The sequence below is a fragment of the Euprymna scolopes genome, chromosome 25, assembly GCF_053919585.1.
Source record: "Euprymna scolopes isolate OS-2025 chromosome 25, ASM5391958v1, whole genome shotgun sequence".
In the NCBI taxonomy this organism is placed as follows: Eukaryota; Metazoa; Mollusca; class Cephalopoda; order Sepiida; family Sepiolidae; genus Euprymna; species Euprymna scolopes.
In genome coordinates this window covers 544,794-567,648 of record NC_136506.1, presented here as the reverse complement: position 1 = coordinate 567,648, position 22,855 = coordinate 544,794, and the positions used below count along the sequence as shown (strand labels likewise).

At 35.3% G+C, this 22,855-nt stretch overlaps 1 protein-coding gene across 1 annotated transcript in view; it reads right to left on the bottom strand.

Moving 5' to 3' along the window:
* Positions 1 to 1,883: 1,883 nt before the first annotated feature.
* LOC145247274 (uncharacterized) overlaps positions 1,884 to 22,855 on the bottom strand; it is a 67,498-nt gene continuing 46,526 nt past the window's right edge. Inside the window, exon 2 of the mRNA XM_080108879.1 lies at positions 1,884 to 4,672. Within this exon, the coding sequence (XP_079965005.1) occupies positions 4,595 to 4,672 (78 nt within the window). The 3' untranslated portion in view covers positions 1,884 to 4,594. The remainder of the gene's footprint in view (positions 4,673 to 22,855) is intronic.

Sequence of the window (22,855 nt, the reverse complement as noted above, 5' to 3'; positions counted from 1 at the left end):
TTAAAGTGTCTTTTCATTTTTCATTTAACGAAATAACTTCTTTCATTTAATCCAGATTAAACTCATCTCGTGATTTTTAATCGTGGTGTCTTTTCCTCCTGATATTCTCATAGAATGGTTTGTATTTGATGAGAAATCGACAACTTCTTATTTGTTTTTTTCTGATCAATATGTTTTTTTAGTTCATACATCTTACCCACACCTCTTTCACTTTCTCGTAAAGTCGGCTCTCTCTGTTGCTTTAAACACTTTCTCACGCTGCTGGCTATTCTCTCTTTTTACAAATCTGCTATCAGTCCATATATTGAGGACTGTTATCATATTAGGGCTGGAGAAGGTCGTTTTTTTATAAAGTGCTAAACCGTATCTGTCATTTGATTGATCCCCCACTTTCTTCTTGTTTGCACCCTCTCTTTTACAGATATGATGATCTCACTCAATCTTTTCTATAAATACTATTATGGTGTATGATTTTCAGAATATTCTGATCTGTTCTCTGCTTCCTTTCTTAAGCTTATCTGACACGTTTGGTCTCCATCAATCCGGTGCTTTTATACAGTTTTGTAATGCACTTCCCTATTTGAGTAGCGCCTGTCTAAGGACTGCAGACTTTTTGAACTGTTGGTTCCTGTTTTCCTGATGCTATCGGCATTAATTAATTTCTTGAGTAATTTCACTAGCCATCTCCTGGCTTTGTGATATCCATCGTTTACTCTTTTTAGCTCGTTACATCAAGTGGCTTTAGACCTTTTTTGGGTCGATTTCTTAAAAAGAAAAAAATACATAAATATGTGTATGTGTTTGTATTCATGTATCAATGTATGAGTTAATACTACCTCTCTGTAAGGAAGTAATAGTGGTTGTCATTCACTTAATGGATAATTTCTTCCCCTTTTCGTGGTCTTTGTCTGTAAAACAACAGATTTCAATATGCTTATTTGTGTGTTTGATTTTATTGGGGAAACTTGCTGTGGATAATTTTTGTTTTGAGGCTGAATTAGTCACAGGACTTGAATTTTCATAATGTTTTCTTTTCCATGGATTCTTTTTTCATGCGAAAATGTGATAGATTTTAGATGCAAATTTAACGTGTATTTTATTTGTCTCTGCTCGTACTATGAATTTATAAATATAGGATCTAAGGATAGTTTATCAAAAAAGTAACTAAGACTTAGATTTATCAATTAAGGATCAAAACTTCTTTCGTGTCAATAGTTTAGCCTTTATTATAAGAATAATTCGTTTATAATGAACGATCAATGTTTAAAAAATATGATTATTCAACAAGCGATATTCGATTTCTCTTAGCAGTTTCTTACTTGCAATAAATATATCTCCGAGACTTTGGTAGAACATCTCGATTCATACCGGAAAACGTCAAGTAGATTAAGATTTGAAAACCACTTTCATTTTTTGTTCTTTTCTTTAGGGCAGTTGATTTAACGTTTCACGGAAGTATTTTATTTTAAACTTTGGCCCCAATCTCACAATAAGCTAACCTTTTGCATGTTTTGTGTCATTTGCCTTTATAATTTTCACGGCTTTCACATTTGAAAGTTGTTCTGTCATTTTCGGAACTAATTGGGGATTCTCTGTCAGAAGACAGAAATACTCCGAGGACCTATTTTCTTTTAAATGTGAAAATGTAAGGGCCATGTGACTAGAATACTTAATTCATTTCAAGAAAATTTAATAAACTATTTCTCCATAGAACCCCTTTCAAATAGTTGAGCCTACTCTTGTCTTGGCAAACCATCAGGATGTCTGATGAATCTGTTATTGTTATCATAAAACACTGTCACCTTATTGTTAGAATGTTCGCAGAGAAAATATTTAATCAGTCGTGCAAACTATATTGCCTCGCCAACAACTCGGTTGTATTCTTTTTTTTTTTTTTTTTTTTACTGGAGCAATTTCGCTTCCGTTAATTTCGGATTTTGTATGATTTATAACTACGGTGTTATTTTATTTTCTAGAATAAATCAGTACAGTATATCGATATTCTATGACTGACTGGGATAGCTTCCGCACATTTATATCAGATCTAGCTCTGCGTTCCATGTTTAAAAAGGATGTGTCCTCTATAGTATCAGACCTTACAGAATGGTTAATTGTAGGTATAGACCGCTTCATACCCTCTAAAAGATTCCAGCAAAACTCTAACAGCAAGCCGTGGTTCTCTCCGGAAAGTGCTGTTGCCATTGTGCATAGAAATCACTTTTTCCATTGCATTCAACGTAATAGATTTACTGAGACTAAAGCCGCTTTCAGAACTGCCAGCAACCACTGTAAAAAAGTAATAAAGTACGCAAGAGAGTTGTATGCTCAGTCTGTCAAGTCCAAAGTAGCTGAGCAGCGGCTTGGTTCCCACCAGTTTTGGCAAATAGCAAACAGAATCCTGAACAGAAGCGTGTGCTCTCATCAATGGACCTGGGGTAATCTCGTCAGCATCAGACAAAACCAAATTCTTTACCAAGAACTTTGCAGCTAATTTTAACCTTTGCGACCAAGGCTGCTAACCTCCAATATTTCCTCCTGTATCAGAAAACATGCTATGTGATATACAAATATCTGTACGTGATGTTGCAAAGCTAATCAAAAACCTTGATTCCAGTAAAGTAACCGGCCCTGACGGTATTCCAATTATAGTACCCAAAAGACTTCAATCTGAACTTGCGCCCATCTTTAAATAACTGTTTAAACGTTGTCTTAAGGAGAATTGTTTCCCGTCACTCTAGAAAATCTCATCAGTATGCCCATATTTAAGAATTCACAGTATAGGCCAATAAGTCTCCTGTGCGTCATGAGTAAGTTGCTGGAATGTGTGTTAAATAGAGAAGTAATCAATCATCTTAGCAAAAATAACCTTCTTAGTGACACGCAATATGGTTTCCGTTCTGCTAGATCTACAGCAGATGTGCTTATAGTTATATCTCATAGGATTAGCGAATCTCTCGACGGAGGCTACCTTTCTAGGGCAATTGCTCTTGACATATCAAAGGCCTTTGATAGAGTATAGCATAAATGTTTACTTCACAAGATTTCCAGCTACGGTATAGCTTGAAATGTCTTCTCAATTATTAAATCATTTCTCTCTGATAGGTTCATAAGAGTAGTGGTTGATGGACAAAAATCAGAAGCTCTTAGTATTGATGCCGGAGTCCCTCAGGGGTCCATCCTGGGGCCAACTCTCTTCCTGATCTATATTAAATCACATCCTTACATCATTCGTAGACATCTATGCTGATGACACTACTATCTATGGTAGCATATCTAAGACCGTAAACGACCAAGTTCTCTCTGATTCTCTCTCTGCTGATCTTGAGCACGTGGTATAATGAGGAAAGAGGTGGCTTGTTACTTTTAATGTATCTAAAACCAAGCTTTTATCTTTACATCATCAACGCTATGATCCCCATTTGGCATCAATTGAAATGAATGGCGCTCGTCTTGGGGAGGCCTCATGTTTTGACAAGCTTCTGAGCTTGACCTTTACTCCTGATCTGAAACGGAACACATACATACATGCAAGTCCGATGGAAAAATGGGATTCTTCTATCGATCCAGCAGATATCTCACTGCTGATGCAATTCTCTATCTATATAAGATCCAGGTACGTCCAAGGCTGGAGTACTGTTCCACATCTGGGCAGGAGCTGCTAGAAAGGACTTATCCCGCCTTAATAGAGTTCAAAATAGACTTCGTAGATTTCCCTTCAACCTCATTCTCACAGAAGAGATGTTGCGAATTTGTTTCTGCTTTATCGTTATTTTCATGGCAGGTACTCGGCTGAGCTCCATTCTATGGTCCCCCCTCGCCAAACTTTCAAAAGAAACACCCGTCTAGCAGAAAACACTATCACTAGTTTCCCCCACTCTTTATCTGTGCCTAAACCTAAGCGTAGATTCAATGAGCAAAGCTTCTTTCTTAGAATTGCACGCCTATGTAATTGTCTTCCGTCCTTCTGCTTTCCAGCTGACTACAATATGATTGTCTTCAAGTCAAATGTAAACAAGTTTTTGATGATCCGTTCCATATAAGTTAACAAATTTACCCAATGTCCATTACTAACGGTTACTATATTGTCCAATTTCTACTGTACACTCTTTAACCCTTATTCTCGAGTGGGATCTTGGCCTTGATAAGATGTGATGCCTATGTAAAAAAAAAAAAGTTTCTCTAAATGGATAACGTTTCTTGAGTTATTTAAGCATTCCATAAGATGCATTATTTTTTCTTCAAAATCAATATCGGGGATTTTAACATGTGTTCGTGTTGAACCTCAGTCTGGTGTTTTTTCCGATCCCACGGCACATAGACGACACAAATAAAAATTAAATAACAACCCAAAACAAAAATCAATCATGACATTTAATTTAATCTGAAAAGGGGAACGAAATCGATGGCGAGATTATTTGTACTGTTTTGGGGGGAGGGAGCAAGGTTTAATGAAGTAACGGTAAGTGGGTGTGTGCTGAAGGTTTCGACGATACATGAGGGTTGAAGTAGAGGGTGCTGCAAATGTACACATGAAGGTAGTGGTGATAATAATGATCTTGCTGATGCTGCGATTGATGAACATTACAAAGTTTCGTTATGACTGGAAGTAGTGAGGGGTGCGGCCGAAGATCGTGATGGCTTCATTTACATACGAATCCTTTCCACAAGAAATCTGAAAAAAAATACATAAAAATCATTTAGATATATTTATCGCGAAATAGGAAAAAGAGAAGAGGGCAAAGAAAAAGGAGAAAATTTTTTATCAAATTTCTATACAAAACTATAACATAATCTGAGCTTTCAAAAATTTAAATTTTCCTCTCAAAGCAAAATTTTTTTCTTTTTTATTTTTATTGGCCAATATTAAAGTGGATGTAGGAAAAACTACCCGTTATTTGTTGGCGCGGTTATTTTAGTGTGAATCAATAGAAATGGATATATATTTTAAACAATATTTTGCAGGACTATGTTAAGAAAATTATAAGAATGTGTACGTTAAGACAAAAAAAACATTTAAGACAAAATACTTTAAACTTTCTAAGCAAGAATAAACCGTGTTTAACTGATTATTTATATAACTTTATGATTGTTGTCAGACGGCGATTGGGAATGTTCACTTTTGTTTCAAGGTAGATTGAAATGTTATCTACTACGCATGTTGAGGGCCAAAGATATACCAGCGGATTTTGTATTATCGGGGTTAGGGTTAGGGTTATCAAATCCATATTAAACAAAATGGTTGTTCATTATTAACTTCTAAACATTTACGGTGAGTCTCGGCACACCTATAATTGCTTGGAACAGATACCACAGTCATAGATATGAAAATCACCTCTTCCTGTGTCCGTGGTACCAGAAAAATCTAGACACCTCGAAGGCGATTATGGCTGATATCATCCGCGCGACACTAATTAATAAATGTGTTCTGGGTCAGCTTCAGTCCTCTCCAAATCCTTTAAAAATTCCTAGCCTAGTCTTGTTTTCCTGCAAGCTGGTACATTGCTTACTAGGTCCCAGTATTTAAAGATTCTGGCGAAAGAATTGACTCGATAAATTATTGGCATATTAGTATGTCTTCACTAAGGTCTTTGAGTCGTTTATCTATTAAGCGCTAGTCCTCCCCCATCTAAGCGTCTTTTTCACAAGAATTATGGAATTAGGCAAGCGCGTTCTACTGCGGATATTTTAACCGCCATATCCGAACATATATACCATGCACTGAAAATGAAAGGCAGCTAGGGATGTAGCCCTTGATATATCCAAAACCTTTGATAAAATTTAGCATGAAAGATTCTTATAAAAAATAAATCAGATGTTTTTTTTTCTGGATGAATACTTAATATAATTATATCCTTCCTGAACAAGGCAAAAATCCACGTTATTATTCACGGCCGTACGTAAGAACAGCATGATATTAATGCGAGTGTGTTTTAGAGCTCGATCCTTGAATCTCTATCTTTTCTGACATCTATAAACGCAAGTAAATAAGTAAATCTATTTTTGCAGGACGTTTCATCAATTATAACAATAAAAATAAATGGAAACAAAATGATTTTTTCAAAGAAAATGATTTTAGTCATTTTCTTTGTCTGCAGTTTCTTTATTATTTTGTTGTTTCTTTCTTTTTTATTTTTATCTATTATTTATTTCATTCATTTTTTATATTTCATTATTTGTTTTTGTTTTTGTAATTTTTGTCTGCTTCAATCCGATCTTCTAATTATGAGTTTATTGCCTAATTCTATCGCCTGATTAATTAAGGATATAAACACGATCATTTATCTTTCGTTTTTCTTTTCTTTTGTTTGCTCTTTGTATGTTTGAGGACCCTCTCTCAGCCATTCTCGTTCTAAATGCCTCTCCCACCTCTCATCACCTATCACTACATCTTAACCTTTTGTTCTGTGATTACCCCCCACTCTCTTTCGTCGCTGGCGCCGCCATCACAAAGATTTAACATTGATTATCGCCCTTCCTTACGTTTTGTTTTGTTTTGTTTTGTTATTTTAAGAGAGCGAGTGACTGTGTTATGAGAGGGAGAAAGATAGAGAGGTAGAATGAAAGAGAGAGAGAGAAAGAAAGAGAGACACGTCATGATGAAAAGAAAGGAAAAGGTAGAGAGATATATGCGGTAAGCTAAGGTGTGTTTACTTGTTTATTGAAGGGAGGAAGGGGGCACCAAAAGGATTACAAGCGGTTACTTTTCTTAGAATCCAGTCGGCCGCGTGGTTGCAAAGACCGGAAGCGTCTTTCCAGCACATTCCAGTCTTTTGAGCTCAGGATCAATCAGAAGGATAAATCGTTCTCAACGTAGTCAATTTTAATGACCTTTTTTAAAAAAATCTCATCAAGCGTACCTCTTTTATAGACATGAATATTCCCCTCAACCGATATATATATAATATATCTAATACTGTTCTCGAGTAAAGTAAATAGGGGTTTTGTTCGGTTGCTTTGTTCTACGGCATATCAAACATTTTTGCGTTATTTAATGCCGAATCTAGTAATTTGGGGAAAAGGATTTATGCTCCAAGTTCTGCATACAATCAATTATTTATTCATGGTGTTTGATTTGGTTATTTCGTAGAAGGTTTTTATTCTCCAAACTCTTTGTATATTCAATCACTAGTTTGTAATGTTTGGTTTACTTGTCTTGTAGTGGATTTTGTTGTTTTTGTTTCCTCTCCTGCAGAACATGCATGAGTTTTGCAATGGGAGAGGGAAAAGCGTTATAGTATTAATGTTTGGTGCATTTTATGTTGGGATGTGGTGAAAGGGAAAAAGGAAAGGGGGGGGCTGTTATTTATTTATTATTTTTTTTGGTTTTGCGGAACATAATAAAGTTTTGCAAAAGGGAATGCAAAAACAAAAAAATCATAAATGTTCAGTACATTTTATCTCAGAAATCAATATCTTAAGACATCCTAATCTCGTAGTACCAGGCAAGTAAAGAGGGACAAGAGGTATACAAGTAGGGGCGTGTGCGTGTGTGTGTGTGTGTGTGTGTGTGTGTGTGTGTGTGTGTGTGTGTGTGTGTGTGTGTGTGTGTGTGTGTGTGTGTGTGTGGCGTGGTCGCATATTTCTCTGTATGTGTCTACAGGCCCAGTGAGAACAGTTGATAGATAAATAGGTCTGGATTGAAAAAAAAAATCAAAAAGCAACGGAAAAAACAATCACACAGCAACGAAAAAAGAGAAAAATAAAGAGAAAGAGAAACGAAAATAGAAAAGAGAGAAAGGGGAGAATGAGAAATAATAGAGAGAGAAAAGGATTGAGAAAAAGTAAAAACAGAACAGAAATGAGAAAAAGGAGAGAGAGTAATGAATTGAGGAAAAGGGAAGAGAGAAATCGTAATAATGAGACGATTGTTTTCAGCACGAATAAAATAAACAACCCCTCCTCTTTTAATGTGTCCCTCCTCTGTCATCTCGCTACCGTCGCTGCTCTTCTTTATGTTTTCATTTTCTTTTTCAGGTGGAAATGTTTAATTACATTTAAAGCCGATACGATTGGCTGGGCATTCGTTATGACAAAATATCAGAAGCCTGTAATAAAAATAAGTTGGGGTGGCCCGACACTTGTGGGGCCAGAGAACAAAATAAAAACTGCTAAGAGGTTAAGTGTCGATAATAAAAAATGATTTAAATAAACAAAAAGAAGAAAGGAAAAAAGGATGCGCCTCGGCCATTGTTCGCGCCGGTTCGGAAGTAATTCAGAAGTAAAAACTTCGGAAAGGTTATACATTGTTGTTAAAAGTGTCAGATTTTTAAATTTGTTTATTTTTTTATTATTATTTGCATGTTTTTGTTTGTTTTTACAAATGAGTCAATACTTATCAAGACCCAAATGCCATTTGAGGGCAAGGTTTCAAGATATTGTGAGTTAGAAGATAAACAATATTATGAAAGGATTGGAAACGATGGATGGAATGGGAAGAATTTCATTATTTTATAGGACGACTCTACAAGCGGTTCTTTGCATTGGACTGAACACGATCATGTTTTACTCAGTTGAGAAGGAGTCCAGTGGTATTGTATTACATAGCTAAGAAATTATTTGTAAGAAACTTTGTCTATGAAAGTTGTGTTTAGCTTTAAGCACACAGAGCAATAAAGTAAAATTATTTGCAATGGTTGTAACTAGACGAGTTTTTGCTGCCAATGGTTTATAGAGGATAAAGGAAAGCATAGATTGAAGCCCAGTCGAGAACCTACCATGAAAATAACAATACAGATAAGAGAGAGACTGTCAATGTATCTCTCATGATAAATAGACTGTTTAGAAACGAAGAGGTCAGTCTTCACTAAATTACGAAGTCCCTTTTTTACTGTCAATGCAAGAAAGATTTCTCCGAGTAGCACCTCCATAGATATTGCAGCAGTATGCCATATCAGGCCTCACTCTTATACAGATAAGGGATTGCATCAGGAGGGAATCACTTTCTAGATCGGTTGAATGATCAAATAATTTCTACGAATTTAGCAATAGACTAGCAGAAGTACTCGTCGTTGACTGGGTTCTGGAAAGTCTTAAAAAGTGGACTCTGGTTTATATAACAGCATAAATAACTGTTAAATTCTTTTAAACTTATCTGTATTTTCTACATACTTTTGTGTTTTTTTCCTTTTTATCTTATAGATGTACAAGCAGACAGACAGACACACAGACGTTGAGCTTTATCACACCGTACTATAGATGTACAGGTAGGCAGACACGCCAACGCACAGATACATACAAACCCGGCATTGCTCGGATCAGCTTTGTTGGGGTAAGGGCTATTGTTCAAACGAACATGAAGGGGCAGTAGTGGGAATCTTTATTGACACAAACATATGAACACTAGAGTTCCCCATTATAAGTTACCCCTATGGGGCTCCTTCTCCGTTGGTGGGAATTAGCGATGTCATCCGTAACCTATCCATCCCATGATAGGTTATCATAGCAAGTTCGCTAGCTCTACGTGAAACGGTGGAAGCGTGCATAGGGTTCCCCCTTATAAATGACACCCCTTTGGGGTCGACTTTATCATACTCATTTCAGATCCTTGATACCTCTTCTATCATTTTATTAGCCAGTTTAGTATAATACTAAAACATATAGAAGTTTATTCGTGTATAGACAAACACACAGAGGTTGAAATTTATTATATAGATTTTATGTCTCTTTCATTTCAGACGTGGGGTGAAAGTCAGTCCTTGGAGCTTTTTTTTTATTACATTTTCATCCCTAACAAGGCACATTGCCACTTTTATGTAGGATGCTACTATTAGGGACACAGGCTACAGGGGTACTAGGTGGGGAGTTGGGCGGCAAGATGTCGGTTCACGTTACACTTGAACTTCTGCATGTCAGTACAGTTGGGGAAGCAGGAACCTGGCAGGAGTTCCAAAGTCTAGCGGTTCTGGGGAAGAAACTACTGGAGTAGAAGGCTCTCTTACATCTAGGGATCTCATCAAAAGAAGAGTCTTCCTTAATGAGAAAACAGGCATTTTAACTATAGTAAAGCGAGGATCTGATTTACTCGTCTTTGCCTAAGATTGGCTATTCAATGTAGAGAATCTAGCAACCTCAAATTACTTAGACAGTAATCCCGAAACGCCCACGTGAATATGGATACCTCAAGAGAAGAGAGGTCTATGTAGTTTAAATATGATGCTTTAATGATTAGTAAAGTAGGAAAATCTCCAGTCGAGACTTTACTATTAAGTATGAACCTACATAAAAAAAAGGTTGGACAAAACTTTAATTCCCCTGTTTTGAGACATTCATACCAAGAACTCGTCTATTACCAAAACTGCAAAGAACTTTCCTTTCTTGTTTCTGTCATCAAATGTAATTTCCAAAGTGTTTCTTTCTATGAAATTTCCAGATGAAGATAATATTACCATGCGATTTTTTCCTGTGCAATCTAACATTTTTCAAGGTCACCGTGAAACCTATATTGTATGTACATATATTTTTTGCAAACGTAAAATACTTTCATGGGGGTTGGGGGTGATTTATAGATTTTAGTTTCAAATGTAGTTTGAAACAATAAATATTTATCATTGTATCATTAACACCAACGACCGAAAATTAAGTTTTAAATAAAGATAAACTAAATGAACTATTAAAAGAATCGGTATTGCATCGGTAACTAGATGCAAATATTTCTCGTATTTGATACAGGAGACGTCAGAAGCAGGTGGGGAATAAAAGCGCCCAGATTGAATTTTTAATCACATCACATGCTATACACTTTCTTATATTCTTTAACGAACTATATTTTAGAAATAAGCTTCAATCACGAAATAATAGAGAGTTACTTTCCAAGCACCTGTTATATACTAGAACTACATGTGATCCGTTGTTTTTTGCACTTAACAATTATTTTATAGATAATATAAATAAAAATTAACCAAATATATGCGCTGAGAAGTCGATATTTCGTCTAAATTTTTTTTCTGGATTTTTTTTTTTCATTAAACATCCTCCACATATACACACAGCGTCTATTTATGAACTACATCCAACAGGAGGATTATTAAATAAATGAATCTATATAGAATTACAACAAAATTTAACAGAAAATCATGCGTGAAGTGCTCGATTTTGACTAAAAATATATGGACTTCTTTCATTCAGTAGCCTCTAATATTCAAGTATTTATGCATGGGCCAGATTAGAAAGAAAAAATAATCGAAGACATCTCAATAGAAAAAACGTAGATGAAGACGTGCATGGAAACATCGATATTTTGCCTAAATGTTTCGGACAATTATCAACTATTGGCTTATATTCATGTATAAGAAAATTTAAAGCATAACTATTATTAGACGAAGACAAATGTATGCAAGAAAACTAAATTAAGACGAATATGTATATGGAGAGGTCCATATTACGTCTGAATAATTGCGAAGGTTTATTTGATATAACTACCGGCTGCTATGAATAAATTTAGAAGGTAAAAGAGGATTGAAATAATACTACCATATGAAACAAAAACATATTTAACATTATGCAACGTTGAGTCTGGTCACTATTAGATCGATGATCATTTAAGAATACCAGGTTCTATATGTAGGAGTAGCTTGGTTTCTCCACAAAATAACGGCAAAAAGTTAACATGGTCATCTTCTCTGGCCGGATATGCATGCGATAGAAATCACTTATGAATTTAACATTGCAATGGCAATGCGCCTTCATAGGAAGCCGGTTCAACTCGCCTAAAGTGACTGGCGTATCTTTTATATAGATCAAAAGTAAAACAAAAAAAACATGCCATGAGATATCTATATTTCGCCTTAAAATGTATGCAAATTTCCTCACGAGGAAAATATATTCACAACATAATGGAATTATTCATCTAGTAAGACATAGGCAGAAGGATCACACACATGCAGCTGTGGATGAGCATTTAATTTCCAAACAATGCATTGTTTTTATTATTTTATTTTTCTCTAAACGTTTATTTGTTGGATGAGTTGTTTTGTTATTGTAATCTATAATCTCATTCCCGCCCCTTTCTTACACGGATGTGCGATCCTTGTCTAAAACACAAAGATGACAATTAAAATAAAATGATAACCCATAAGTAAAAGAGTGTGAGTAAAACAAAGCTATGACACCTGTGTCGAATCGGTAGGTTTGCATCATGCTGCACGACTGCCGATCGGCGTTGTTCACGTGTCCGCAGGTCAGCCAATGGAAGTAATAATTTGAAACTATTGTACTCAAGTTAACGTCTCGTTAATTGTCATTAAATGGTGATCTTCGATCATCTCTTACAAATCAACCGTGTGTTTTTGTTCCTCGACTGCTTTACGGTCCGTTACGAATTTTCATAACGATTTAGATTTATTTTTATTGTTTCATTTTTTTTTTCATTAATATTCACTACTCATTTGTAGTCATAAACGCCCGTGTTTAGTCGACTTTCAAACGATAACTGATTTTTTTTTCAAATAGATAATGTAGTATTAAAGTTAAAAACCGAGAAATTGAATATATATATATATATATATATATATATATATATATATATACAACACAAAAATCAAAACAAACGCATTAAATTTTAATTTTATATAGACATGTATACGTTTAATGTTATGAAATTCTCTTCAATCTTTTAATTTTAAAATAAATATTTCTTTAAACTCTTTTTCACACAAAAATTAAATATTCGTCCGATGTTGTGAGGTGATCGACATCATTTTGTTCTTCGTGCTTCGAGAATTAATTCAATGATAACAGAGATGATAAATCTTACAGTCAGTCAACCACCTTGAGAGGAGACTAATCGGTAAAATATTAAATTTATCAATTTAATGCTTTATTGTCAATTTATCAACTATTAAATATGCAACAAGATTAGCTTCAAATGTTTACACGTTTATTTTAGAGGCCTTTTAAACTTTTTAATACGTCTAGGTATTTGGTAAAAAAATCGCTTCGCAAAAAAAAAGACAGTAGCATAATTGGCCTTTCTGGTTTTGGGTATTGGGAGCTGAAGAGGAAAAGAAGTCTATTGATGTCATCAGGAGCTAGATCTGTAATCCATTCTTTATCCGAATAATTATGTTTGACTCTTAGTTAACAACGTGGATGTCAGTAACTAAGTAATAATATTGCGAACTTTTATTGTGTGCATTCATAGCAAGGACCGTGATTGACGTTTCGTTGTGTTCATCTGAAATGGTTTCTTGATTTCGACACTAACCATGCTGTCGATCATACCTTATCAGTCACTGCTATAACAAAAAAAAGACTGTTCTTTCAAAACAGAATCACAACTCAAATTTAAAAAATGGAAATTGACCAAGCCACAAAATATAAAAGAAAAGGCAAATCAGAAAAGATCAGCACTCTAAAATTGATACTTTTAATACTTTGAGTTTTCTTTTGTTCTTGATAGTATATGAAATCAAACTAAAACTATGTTTTTTCTTCTCCAAATCTAATCGTACTCGATAGTAACATAAGGAAACGGTGGATTAAATTATCTTTTTGACATTTAATTTTCTTTTGAAAAGTAAATTGAACCGAAATTAGATATAATCAGCCATCAGGATACGCACCAACAATAAAACATTATAATTCATTTGTGTTTTATAATTCATGTACAATTTTAGAACCACAAGTTTGGTAGATTAGTAACATTTTGACATCAGTGATTGCGCGTAATTGCCGCACACTTAAGTAGAAAACATTTGCCGACCGATAGCATTAAGTTTTGTCTTAATATTGATAGCAGAAGAAATCATGAGCTAAAAATCATAAGACTACTTTTCTAAATCTAATCGTACTTTTAAGAAAATAAAAGCAGAAATTGTAAAAATGACATCGACCTTATATTTGTCTTTATAAAGAAAAATGAGTGGATGAATTTGACAGGAGAGTAGAAAGAAAAAACGCTGGGTTTACTTATAGTAGTTTGGTAACTCTTGCTTCCTTTCTTTTGTACTGTAGTTCTAACATTTTATAAGCGGTGTTTTTGATAAAGGGCTGTTTTTATACTTTTTTATGTCGGTAAATAGATGAAACCACAATACTGAAGAATTCAATAATTTTCAAATGAATATTTAATTATCAATGTTGTATATCGAATAAGGATTATATGGAATAGCATGGGGCCAGATTTTATTATTTTTTGTATATTTTTTTTTGGGGGGGTATCATTTCTATTCAAAAACCTCTATTCTATTGTGAGAGATTTTCCGATTGTTGTTTTATATATTCACCTTTGCTCCTCACGATTCCCTAGCAATGGTGTTTTCCCTAATTATATATTAAGGAGATAAAAAATCTGCGAAATGTAATACACATATTCTTTCCCATTGATGCTCCCGAATTGCATCAATGTTGTCGTTATTTTGTCATTTAATGATTACATTCCACGGGTGATTCTTTCCGACGAAAGAGAAAATTTTCGGTGTCTGGTTTGGAATCTATTAATATAACATATATCGTTAGCTGATTTTTTTTTTCTTTTAAGTAGTACAGTTTTAGCTTCGTACATGAAGTGGCTTCATGCAATTTCTAAAGTGATTTCTACAAAAAAGAATATGATGAAATATATTTGACTCACTCGAATGGAAATTTTAATCTCAAATAAGTTTATCTTGTCAGATTTAAAAAAAAATCAAACCCAAACCTCGAGCCCCTAGTTGCATCGCTTCAGCGTTTTATCCCCACGCTTGCTTTACAAGTACTTTACGAAATATGCTCAGGAGAAGTTACTGCACTGTATTCCCTATCGTAAATACCTCAATCTATCTGACAAGCAACAAAATTCCACCTCTTCTCCGTAGAAGTCCTTAACTATTGAAATATTTTGACTCTTATAGCTTGTTTCCGTTGGATCGCTTGTTTTGGGATTTCCTCTTGCTTCCTAGACCGTGTCAATATGCAGGAATTTAAATGTTATCTGAACAAACTCTTGCTATCCAGTTCCCTGCTTAAGTTGTCCGCATACTGACCTCTATTAAAGTAGCTATTTATATTCAGTTGCAATACTCCTTGTTTGGTAGGATACAATATACAAAAATTAAAGGGAATACCTTGACATAGCGATATTTGATTCAAACTAAGCTATTTTTGTTTTTTAGGTTTCAACTATTTATTGGTGCGAATATATTCATTTTTTAATTTATTTTTCTTAAAATAGTTATTACAGTTAAAAACAACTGTTAAAATGGACTTATTTTCCTTTTCTCAACGAAACAAATATAAAAAAGTCATCGTGTGCAATTATACTGAATTATATCTCTTTGTAGCACCCGAAAAATATATATTAATTAAGTTATGCCAGGGGCTGCTTTTTCATAACAAATATTGAGGCAAAAACGCATAAATCTATAAGAAATAGTCGTACTTTTTTTTCTAAACCATTGTTTGATAGGTTAATAACAGTATAGATATTTGTGAAAACTTACTAAAAATGTGATTTCTATTTAAATAAATTTTGTATTGTACAGCTGTGAACTTTTTCCGCAAGTGTTCTCAAACCTTTTTGCCTTGTTGATCTTTTTGTAAGGGACATATCAAGCACTTCGAGATAGGAGTCCGCGCGATTGAAGAAACTGTCGGCGTGTTTACATGCGGCTGCGTGCTTTATAATAATGAAAATAGTTATAATTTTGGAAAAATTGTTTGATATTTTAATAATAAGTGCACATATACAGGTGGTCGCTAGAAAAGCGGGAAATTTGTAAAACAACGATTTATTTTTACAAAGTTTTTCAAAGACAAATGTTATATCATACTCAGAGATACTCAAAATGTCGTCCGTGCACTTCACTGCAACGTCTTAACCTAGAAATCCAAGCTTGACAACAAAAGAACCAATCAAAAAATAGGAATCATTTTATTCATGATCTAAGCTAACGTTCAAATTTCCTGCTTTTCTAACGACCATCCTGTAATATGTGTTACAGGTGAAGATTTCCTTCCAACTAAAAAAACAGATTAGTACTATTTATTCATTTATATATTGCAGACTATTATGCTCATCTTTTAGTTTCACGACGTTTCGACCAACTATTCCTATGGTCTTCGTCAGGTTGTTACCGCGACGGGATATGAACTCCGAATCTGATAAGTGCATCCTCAGTAATTACTACCTTTCATAGTTTTTGTCGTCTCACCTAGTTTTGCCCAACTAAGCCTCTGGCCGGCTTTGGATGGGATTGAAATCGCTAACTTCAGATAATGCTCACCTGGAACCGTAGAGATTCAACATTTCTATCTAATGCGCCTCGGGCCCTGAAGGGCGATCAAGGATTTTTTGGTCTTATAAACCCACATTTATTTATTATCTTATCTTTCATTGTTGGGTCCATACCGAATGGTATATATTATTTAATTAATTGGACTGCTTATTGAGGTGAGTATTATTTATTCCTTTGTTTATTGTGGACTATTATCCTCATGTTTTAGTCATTGTTTCACGACATTTCGGCCAACTATTCTTCTGGCCTTCGACAGGGGATTACCGCGACTGGATAGAAACTCCGAATCTGTTAACTACATCTTCAGCAATTACTGCCTTCCATAGTTGTTGTTGTCTCAGCACTTTTGGCCAACTAAGCCCCTGGCCGGCTTTAGGGTAGGATTAAGTGGCCGAAACGTCGTGAAACAACAACGAAAATATGAGGATAATAGTCCGCAATAAATAAATGAATAAAAATATTTTTGATATACTTACGTACCATGCAACAATAAGTATGCTCACCAAAAGACAGAACCTATTGAGCAGAATATATATCTATAAGAGTGAAATTGTCTGTGTATATATATATATATGTATATAAAGTTTTGAATAGTACATGGGGCCCGAACAAAGCCGGACTGAACAACTAGTATATAGTAATTGTCTGTATTTTTGAGATGAGGTGTTTTCATTTATTGAGATTGTCGGACTGACTTCCTCATCTTGGTTGTTATAGTCACAACGTTTCGGCCGTTTTGCCCCCGTCCTTCATCGGGTGTTTTGTATATAGAGGAATGTAACATCAAAACACCGCTCACCTGTGAAAGCGGTCATCAACCTCAGCAGCCGGCAACTGAGTCACTCAGAGAAAGCAGTACTAAATAAAGGTCTCAACTTCGCAACAACAACCAAACGCGTTCCATTCTTAGATATTATAACACACATGGAAGATATAGCCTTGAGAATCCCATCAACGCAAGGTGATGAAATAAGATGGAAAGTGAGACAAGTACTCGAGAAAGCAAAGCCTCCTAAAGCAAACATCTCTCGGGAAGATAGGCTGGCTATAGAACCCTACAGAGTGACAGCAGTATAATAATTCTACCAGCAGACAAAGGCAATTCTACTGTGATGATGGACATGTCGGTGTATTCTGAAAAAATGGCAGGCCTAATCGCAGATGGTAGCTACGGTAAAATAAAGAAGGACCCAACTTTGAAAACCGAAAGAAAGCTGCTACAAATCCTTACCAAAAACAAGGAACACATGGCTCCGATGAGATATAGACAGCTGGTCCAGCATTACAGTAAGCTACCACATATGTACGGTCTCCCCAAGATACACAAAGACGGTATTCCACTCAGACCCATAGTGAGCTGCCGACGCTCAGCATGCCACCCACTGAGCAGGTACCTTGTGAATATAATAAACCCATTAGCCGGCAAGTCAGCAACACATGTAAAGAATTCTGCTCACTTCAGGGAACTAATCAAGGGAGCACCCATCAGTACAAACCAAATGGTAAGCCTAGATATGGTTAGCCTGTTCACTAAAGTCCCAACTAGTGAGGCACTAGCAGTAATTTAAGACAAACTAGATGCGGACCTCTCCATAGAAGAGCGCACATGTGTACCATTGCCAAACTTAATGGAAATGCTGACATTCTGCATAGCAACAACGTACTTCAGAATGGGTATTGACCTATATCGACAAGAGGAGGGGCTAGCTATGGGCTCGCCCTTATCACCAGTGATGGCAAACATATACATGGAATACTTCAAAGACATGGCCTTAGGTTCAGCTCCCTTAAAGCCAACCATGTGGCTACGATACGTTGATGACACCTTGATACTCTGGCCCCATCAGGAAGACATCCAGGCTCTCCTAGACTATGTGAACTCAATAAGACCATTGATACAGTTCACAATGAATAAAGAAAAAGATAACCAACTGGCCTTCCTTGATAAACTCATATCACGCATGGAGCATGGGTTTAAGACATCCGTATATCGCAAGCCTACCTTCACCGGACAATACCTTAACTTCAACTCCCATCACCCATACAGTATCAAACATGGAATCGCACGCTGCTTACAACATCGAGCAGAGACAATAAGTAGCGACACCATTACATACCACCAAAAAATGGTCAGGTTGAAGAATACCCTCCGTCGTAACAACTACCCCGATAGCATACTATCCACCAGACGTGTTAATAGTATAAGAGAGGAGAATGAAACCCAAAAACCTCCAACGGTCTGCCTACCATACATACGAGGCATCTCTGAAAAGATTCAGAGAATATGTGCCCCTACAACATCAGGACGGTATTCAAGAGCGAGTCAACACTCAGACGACACCTGGTACGAGTGAAGCCCGGCATGGAAGAGAACATGACCAAGAACTGCATATACTCCATCCCACGCAGTTGCAGAAAGTTTACAAGGGTGAAACATGCCGCCCCTCCAAGTAAGGGTGGAAGAATACCGAAAAGTGATAACTAAAGGGGAGACGGAAAAATCGGGTATAGCCAACCATGTCTGGATGGAGAGGGGGACCATCGCCCCCTATGGGATGAAGTAAAACTAATAAACAGACAGACCCACTGGAAAGTGAGAAAACTTAAAGAAACAGCTCACATGCTCGGACATAACAACCTACTGAGCAAACCAAGCGTAGAGCTGAATGCAATTTGGATACCTCTAATAGAGAGAGAAAACCTTGAATAACAACATAGGTTTAACATTAACAAAAAACACTAAGAATTGACCTAGTGACATATGGCCGAGTGGTCCTAAACGTTGTATCAAAGTTTACAGTTACCCAAAGATGCTGAGTTTAATCCTGAAGGCAGTGAAAAGTAAAATTCAAAACAGAGAATCAGCAACTATGTCCCAGAGCCTAGCTGTAGTCCGAACACGGTACCCCTGTAATAATAATAAAGGGTTGGGTTCGAGTCTCCCCAGTTCGATACAAAGCACCTGACGAAGGCTGGAGGGCAAAACGGCCGAAACGTTGTGACTATAACAACCAAGATGAGGAAGTCAGTCCGACAATATCAATAAACTAGTATATATATAAAGTTTATTTTTCTACCAAAATTCAACCCACTATCTGGTTACACACACACTTATTACAATTCAAAGATGGTAGCGTTTCCATGGATTAGCAATCATTTTAATTTAATTTCAGAATTTTCTACATTAATTAAGGCTCACCTGACCCTTTTAAAACAAACATATTTAGAGGGAATCGGAGAAAATTATAATCACTCAGAGATATAAATACTAGCCTTCCATCAATCACGGGGCTTTTTCATTGGATAGCTGAGACCGTCATTTAGGCACCGCCAAAAATGGCCGCAAAATCAAGTTGTTGTTGTTTTTTAAAACGAAATTACATTTATTAAAATCCATTATTTCTGAGTAACGTTTTTTTTCCAGAAAGATAAAACCCTGAATTTTATCATATAGAAAACAGAATAATGTAAAACTTTTTCTACTATTTTTAATTCAATTTTAAATGTTAAATTTTCCCAAAAAGTTAACAATTGACATTTTTTGTCTTGCACAAAAAACGTACTTAAATATTAAAAAAAAAGGGTTTTTGAAATAATTAATTTATTTATTTATTGTCTAACTAAGATTTAGGATGATTTTCTAAGAGAATATGCAAAAATATTATAATATAAGTACCTGAATTTCAAATAATTCCACTTATTCATATAGGTAACCAGATATTTCGCGTTGACGTAGAGTTCAGATCGACTCTGTTTACGTTTTCGTTTGATAAAAAGCAAACTATGGAAGACCAAACAGGCCAAAAAAAACTTATTTTTCAGTGACGAAAATTTCAATGTATTATTAAGCTGAGGCTGGCCAGTACCAGATGGGTGACCATTTGTATGCGTTTGGTTTTTAATGTGTATGTGTGTGGGGGCCAGGCTCCCCAAAATGGGGGGGGGGCAATTTAAAGCAGAATAAAAAAAAATTATTTCAGCGCGTTTGGTCCACCGTAGTCGAAAGGCGGCAAACGTTTTCAAACGGGATCGAAAAAAATGATGCTATTTTTAACACAAAGGGCACAATATTTATCGAATTTTTTTTTTGTATCGATTATTCAAAGCATGCCCTGTTTAATAATGGTCATGCATTATTCGGCTCGCTAAAAAAAAATTGTTAATTTATTTATCAAAAAATTTAAAATAGCTTTTTTCGTATGAATATTAAAAAAATTTTTTTGTTGTTTTGCTTAACTTAAATTAATTATTTTACTTAACATATTCACCGAATTTCACACTTCAAAACTCAAAAGCGGGATAATTAAACACAATCGAAGTTCTGATATTCAGACGTCAAAATAAGGTATGCAAACAAGTTTTTTTTGTTTTTTTTTTTGGAATCTATAATTCTGTCCCTTACAACAACACAATATGTTGATTTCAGTTTCAGATGATTATTTTAAGCATATTTGTTCCCACTTCAAAACAAGGGGGGTTTTGTAAGCAAAAAAAAATATATATATATATAAATATCGTTTATGAAAAATAAGTACACTGTTATAAAGTTCATTCTTCTCCTAATAATCGCTGAAAATTTCGTATTGATCGGATAATTACCTGATTTTTGGTAGATTTTTAAAAAGACGGTCCGTCAAAAAGTACTGACCTGCCCCCCCCTAGTTTTGGCGGTGCCTACCGTCATTGTTTCATATTTTTATTCGATGATATATTTCAGCAAATGCAAAAAATTTCAGTAAACAAATAAATACCGTCCTCTAAATTAGCAACTTATTTTATGTTCTTTTGATTGGATGAGTATATTACCGAACATTTAAAAACACGCACAACATATTCCTCGAATCACTAAAACGCCGTCTAATTTCGAAAGCATAAAACACTAGTGTGTGTAAGTATTAAAATAATTATATATATGTATATATACGTATATGAATATATATATGCATATATATATGTATATACGTATATACGTACATATATATATATATATATATATATATATATATATATATATATATATATAGCTTAATGCGTAAGATGAAAAGAGAGAGTTACTACCAATCTATATCTCCTATCCTTTTAAATAAAGCGCTCATCTTAGCAAAAAATAACTTAGACCTTTCCGACTCAGAAATTAGACTAATCCTACTAGCAAGAAAAATTTTAATACAATTTGATAATAAATTGTGGACGAGAAAAGACACCCCTTATCACTTCGAAATAGTGATGGGCGCGGCAGACTCTACACAAGTAACAGATCTGGTAGGAATCTTCCTATTAAATGAGCTTAAACACAGATTCAGTAATAGCGACCTACAAGGAGGCCTGTACAGGGACGACGCCCTATTAGTAACTGGGGCTAGACCCAGGATGTACAATAGGACCATAATCAAACCAAGATAATTTTTTTTAAGTTTCGGCCTTAGTATAACATTAGAGTAAGAAAAAAGCACCCCAGACTTCTTAAACGTAACCTTAAACCTAAAGGAAGGAACATACTGCCCCTACCCTAAACCAAATTTGTCGCTACACTGTGACCACACATTCTCCAATCACGCTAGATCCGTCATTAAGGCAATCCCTACCTCAGTGTCCAATAGAATTTCTAATCTCTCTGCAAACCATAAAATATTAAATGAAAGCTCTACCTTTTATAATAACGCACTAGCAAACTCAGGATACAAAGACACAATAAAGTACGATAAGAATAATGCTAAGAAACTATCTAGCCCCTAAGGCATAGTAACCCACAACATGACTAAACGCAAATCTAAGCAAAATAATAAGGCAAGATCGAATCATGAGTATCATACGCTAGATACTCCTAACAATGAAAAGCTTGTAAAAGATGAGCAGACACACCCAAAAAACCGGATCAGAAGATAGTCCAATATCTGGTTCAACCCCCCCCCCATATAATAATAACGCCCAAACTAATATCCCAAAAGAATTATTTAAATTAGCAGATGACTCTTTCAAACATCCTCACATATACACCACGATCCTAAATAAAAACTCTATTAAATTATCCTTCTCAACTATGCCTAATGTAGCACAAACTATTATAAGCACTAATAATAAGAAAATAGAATCAGCACAGAAAATAATTAATGGCAACTCTAGTCTAGCCCAACTAAACTGCAATTGTAACGACCCAAATTGCTGCCCACTGAATAAGGAATGTGTACACTCAGGCGTCATATATTCATGTACAGTAACAGAACTCCCGCCTAATACGACAACTAATAACCTGACAGCCCAAACCCATAGTACCAGTTACACTAGATTAGATCCGCATAATCCAACAAGTAATAGTACACAAACTGAACAACTGACCACACAGCAGATAGGTATACCATACATCGAAACTCAGGCTACCCCCAGATAAATGAAGAATCTACACCGCACACAAGCCGTATAATACATACCTACATAGGATTATCTTCCTTCCCGATAAAGGCCAGAATTGCGAACCATTTACAATCAGTCTCAAAGGAGAACCCTAAAACAAAAACTTCCCTATCTAACCTAGTAAGAAATTTAAAACAAAACAAAATAGACTTTGCATTAAAATGGAAAATACTAAGAAAATCCAAATCATAAAGCCCAGGCTCTAAATATTGCCTACTATGTAACGCAGAGGC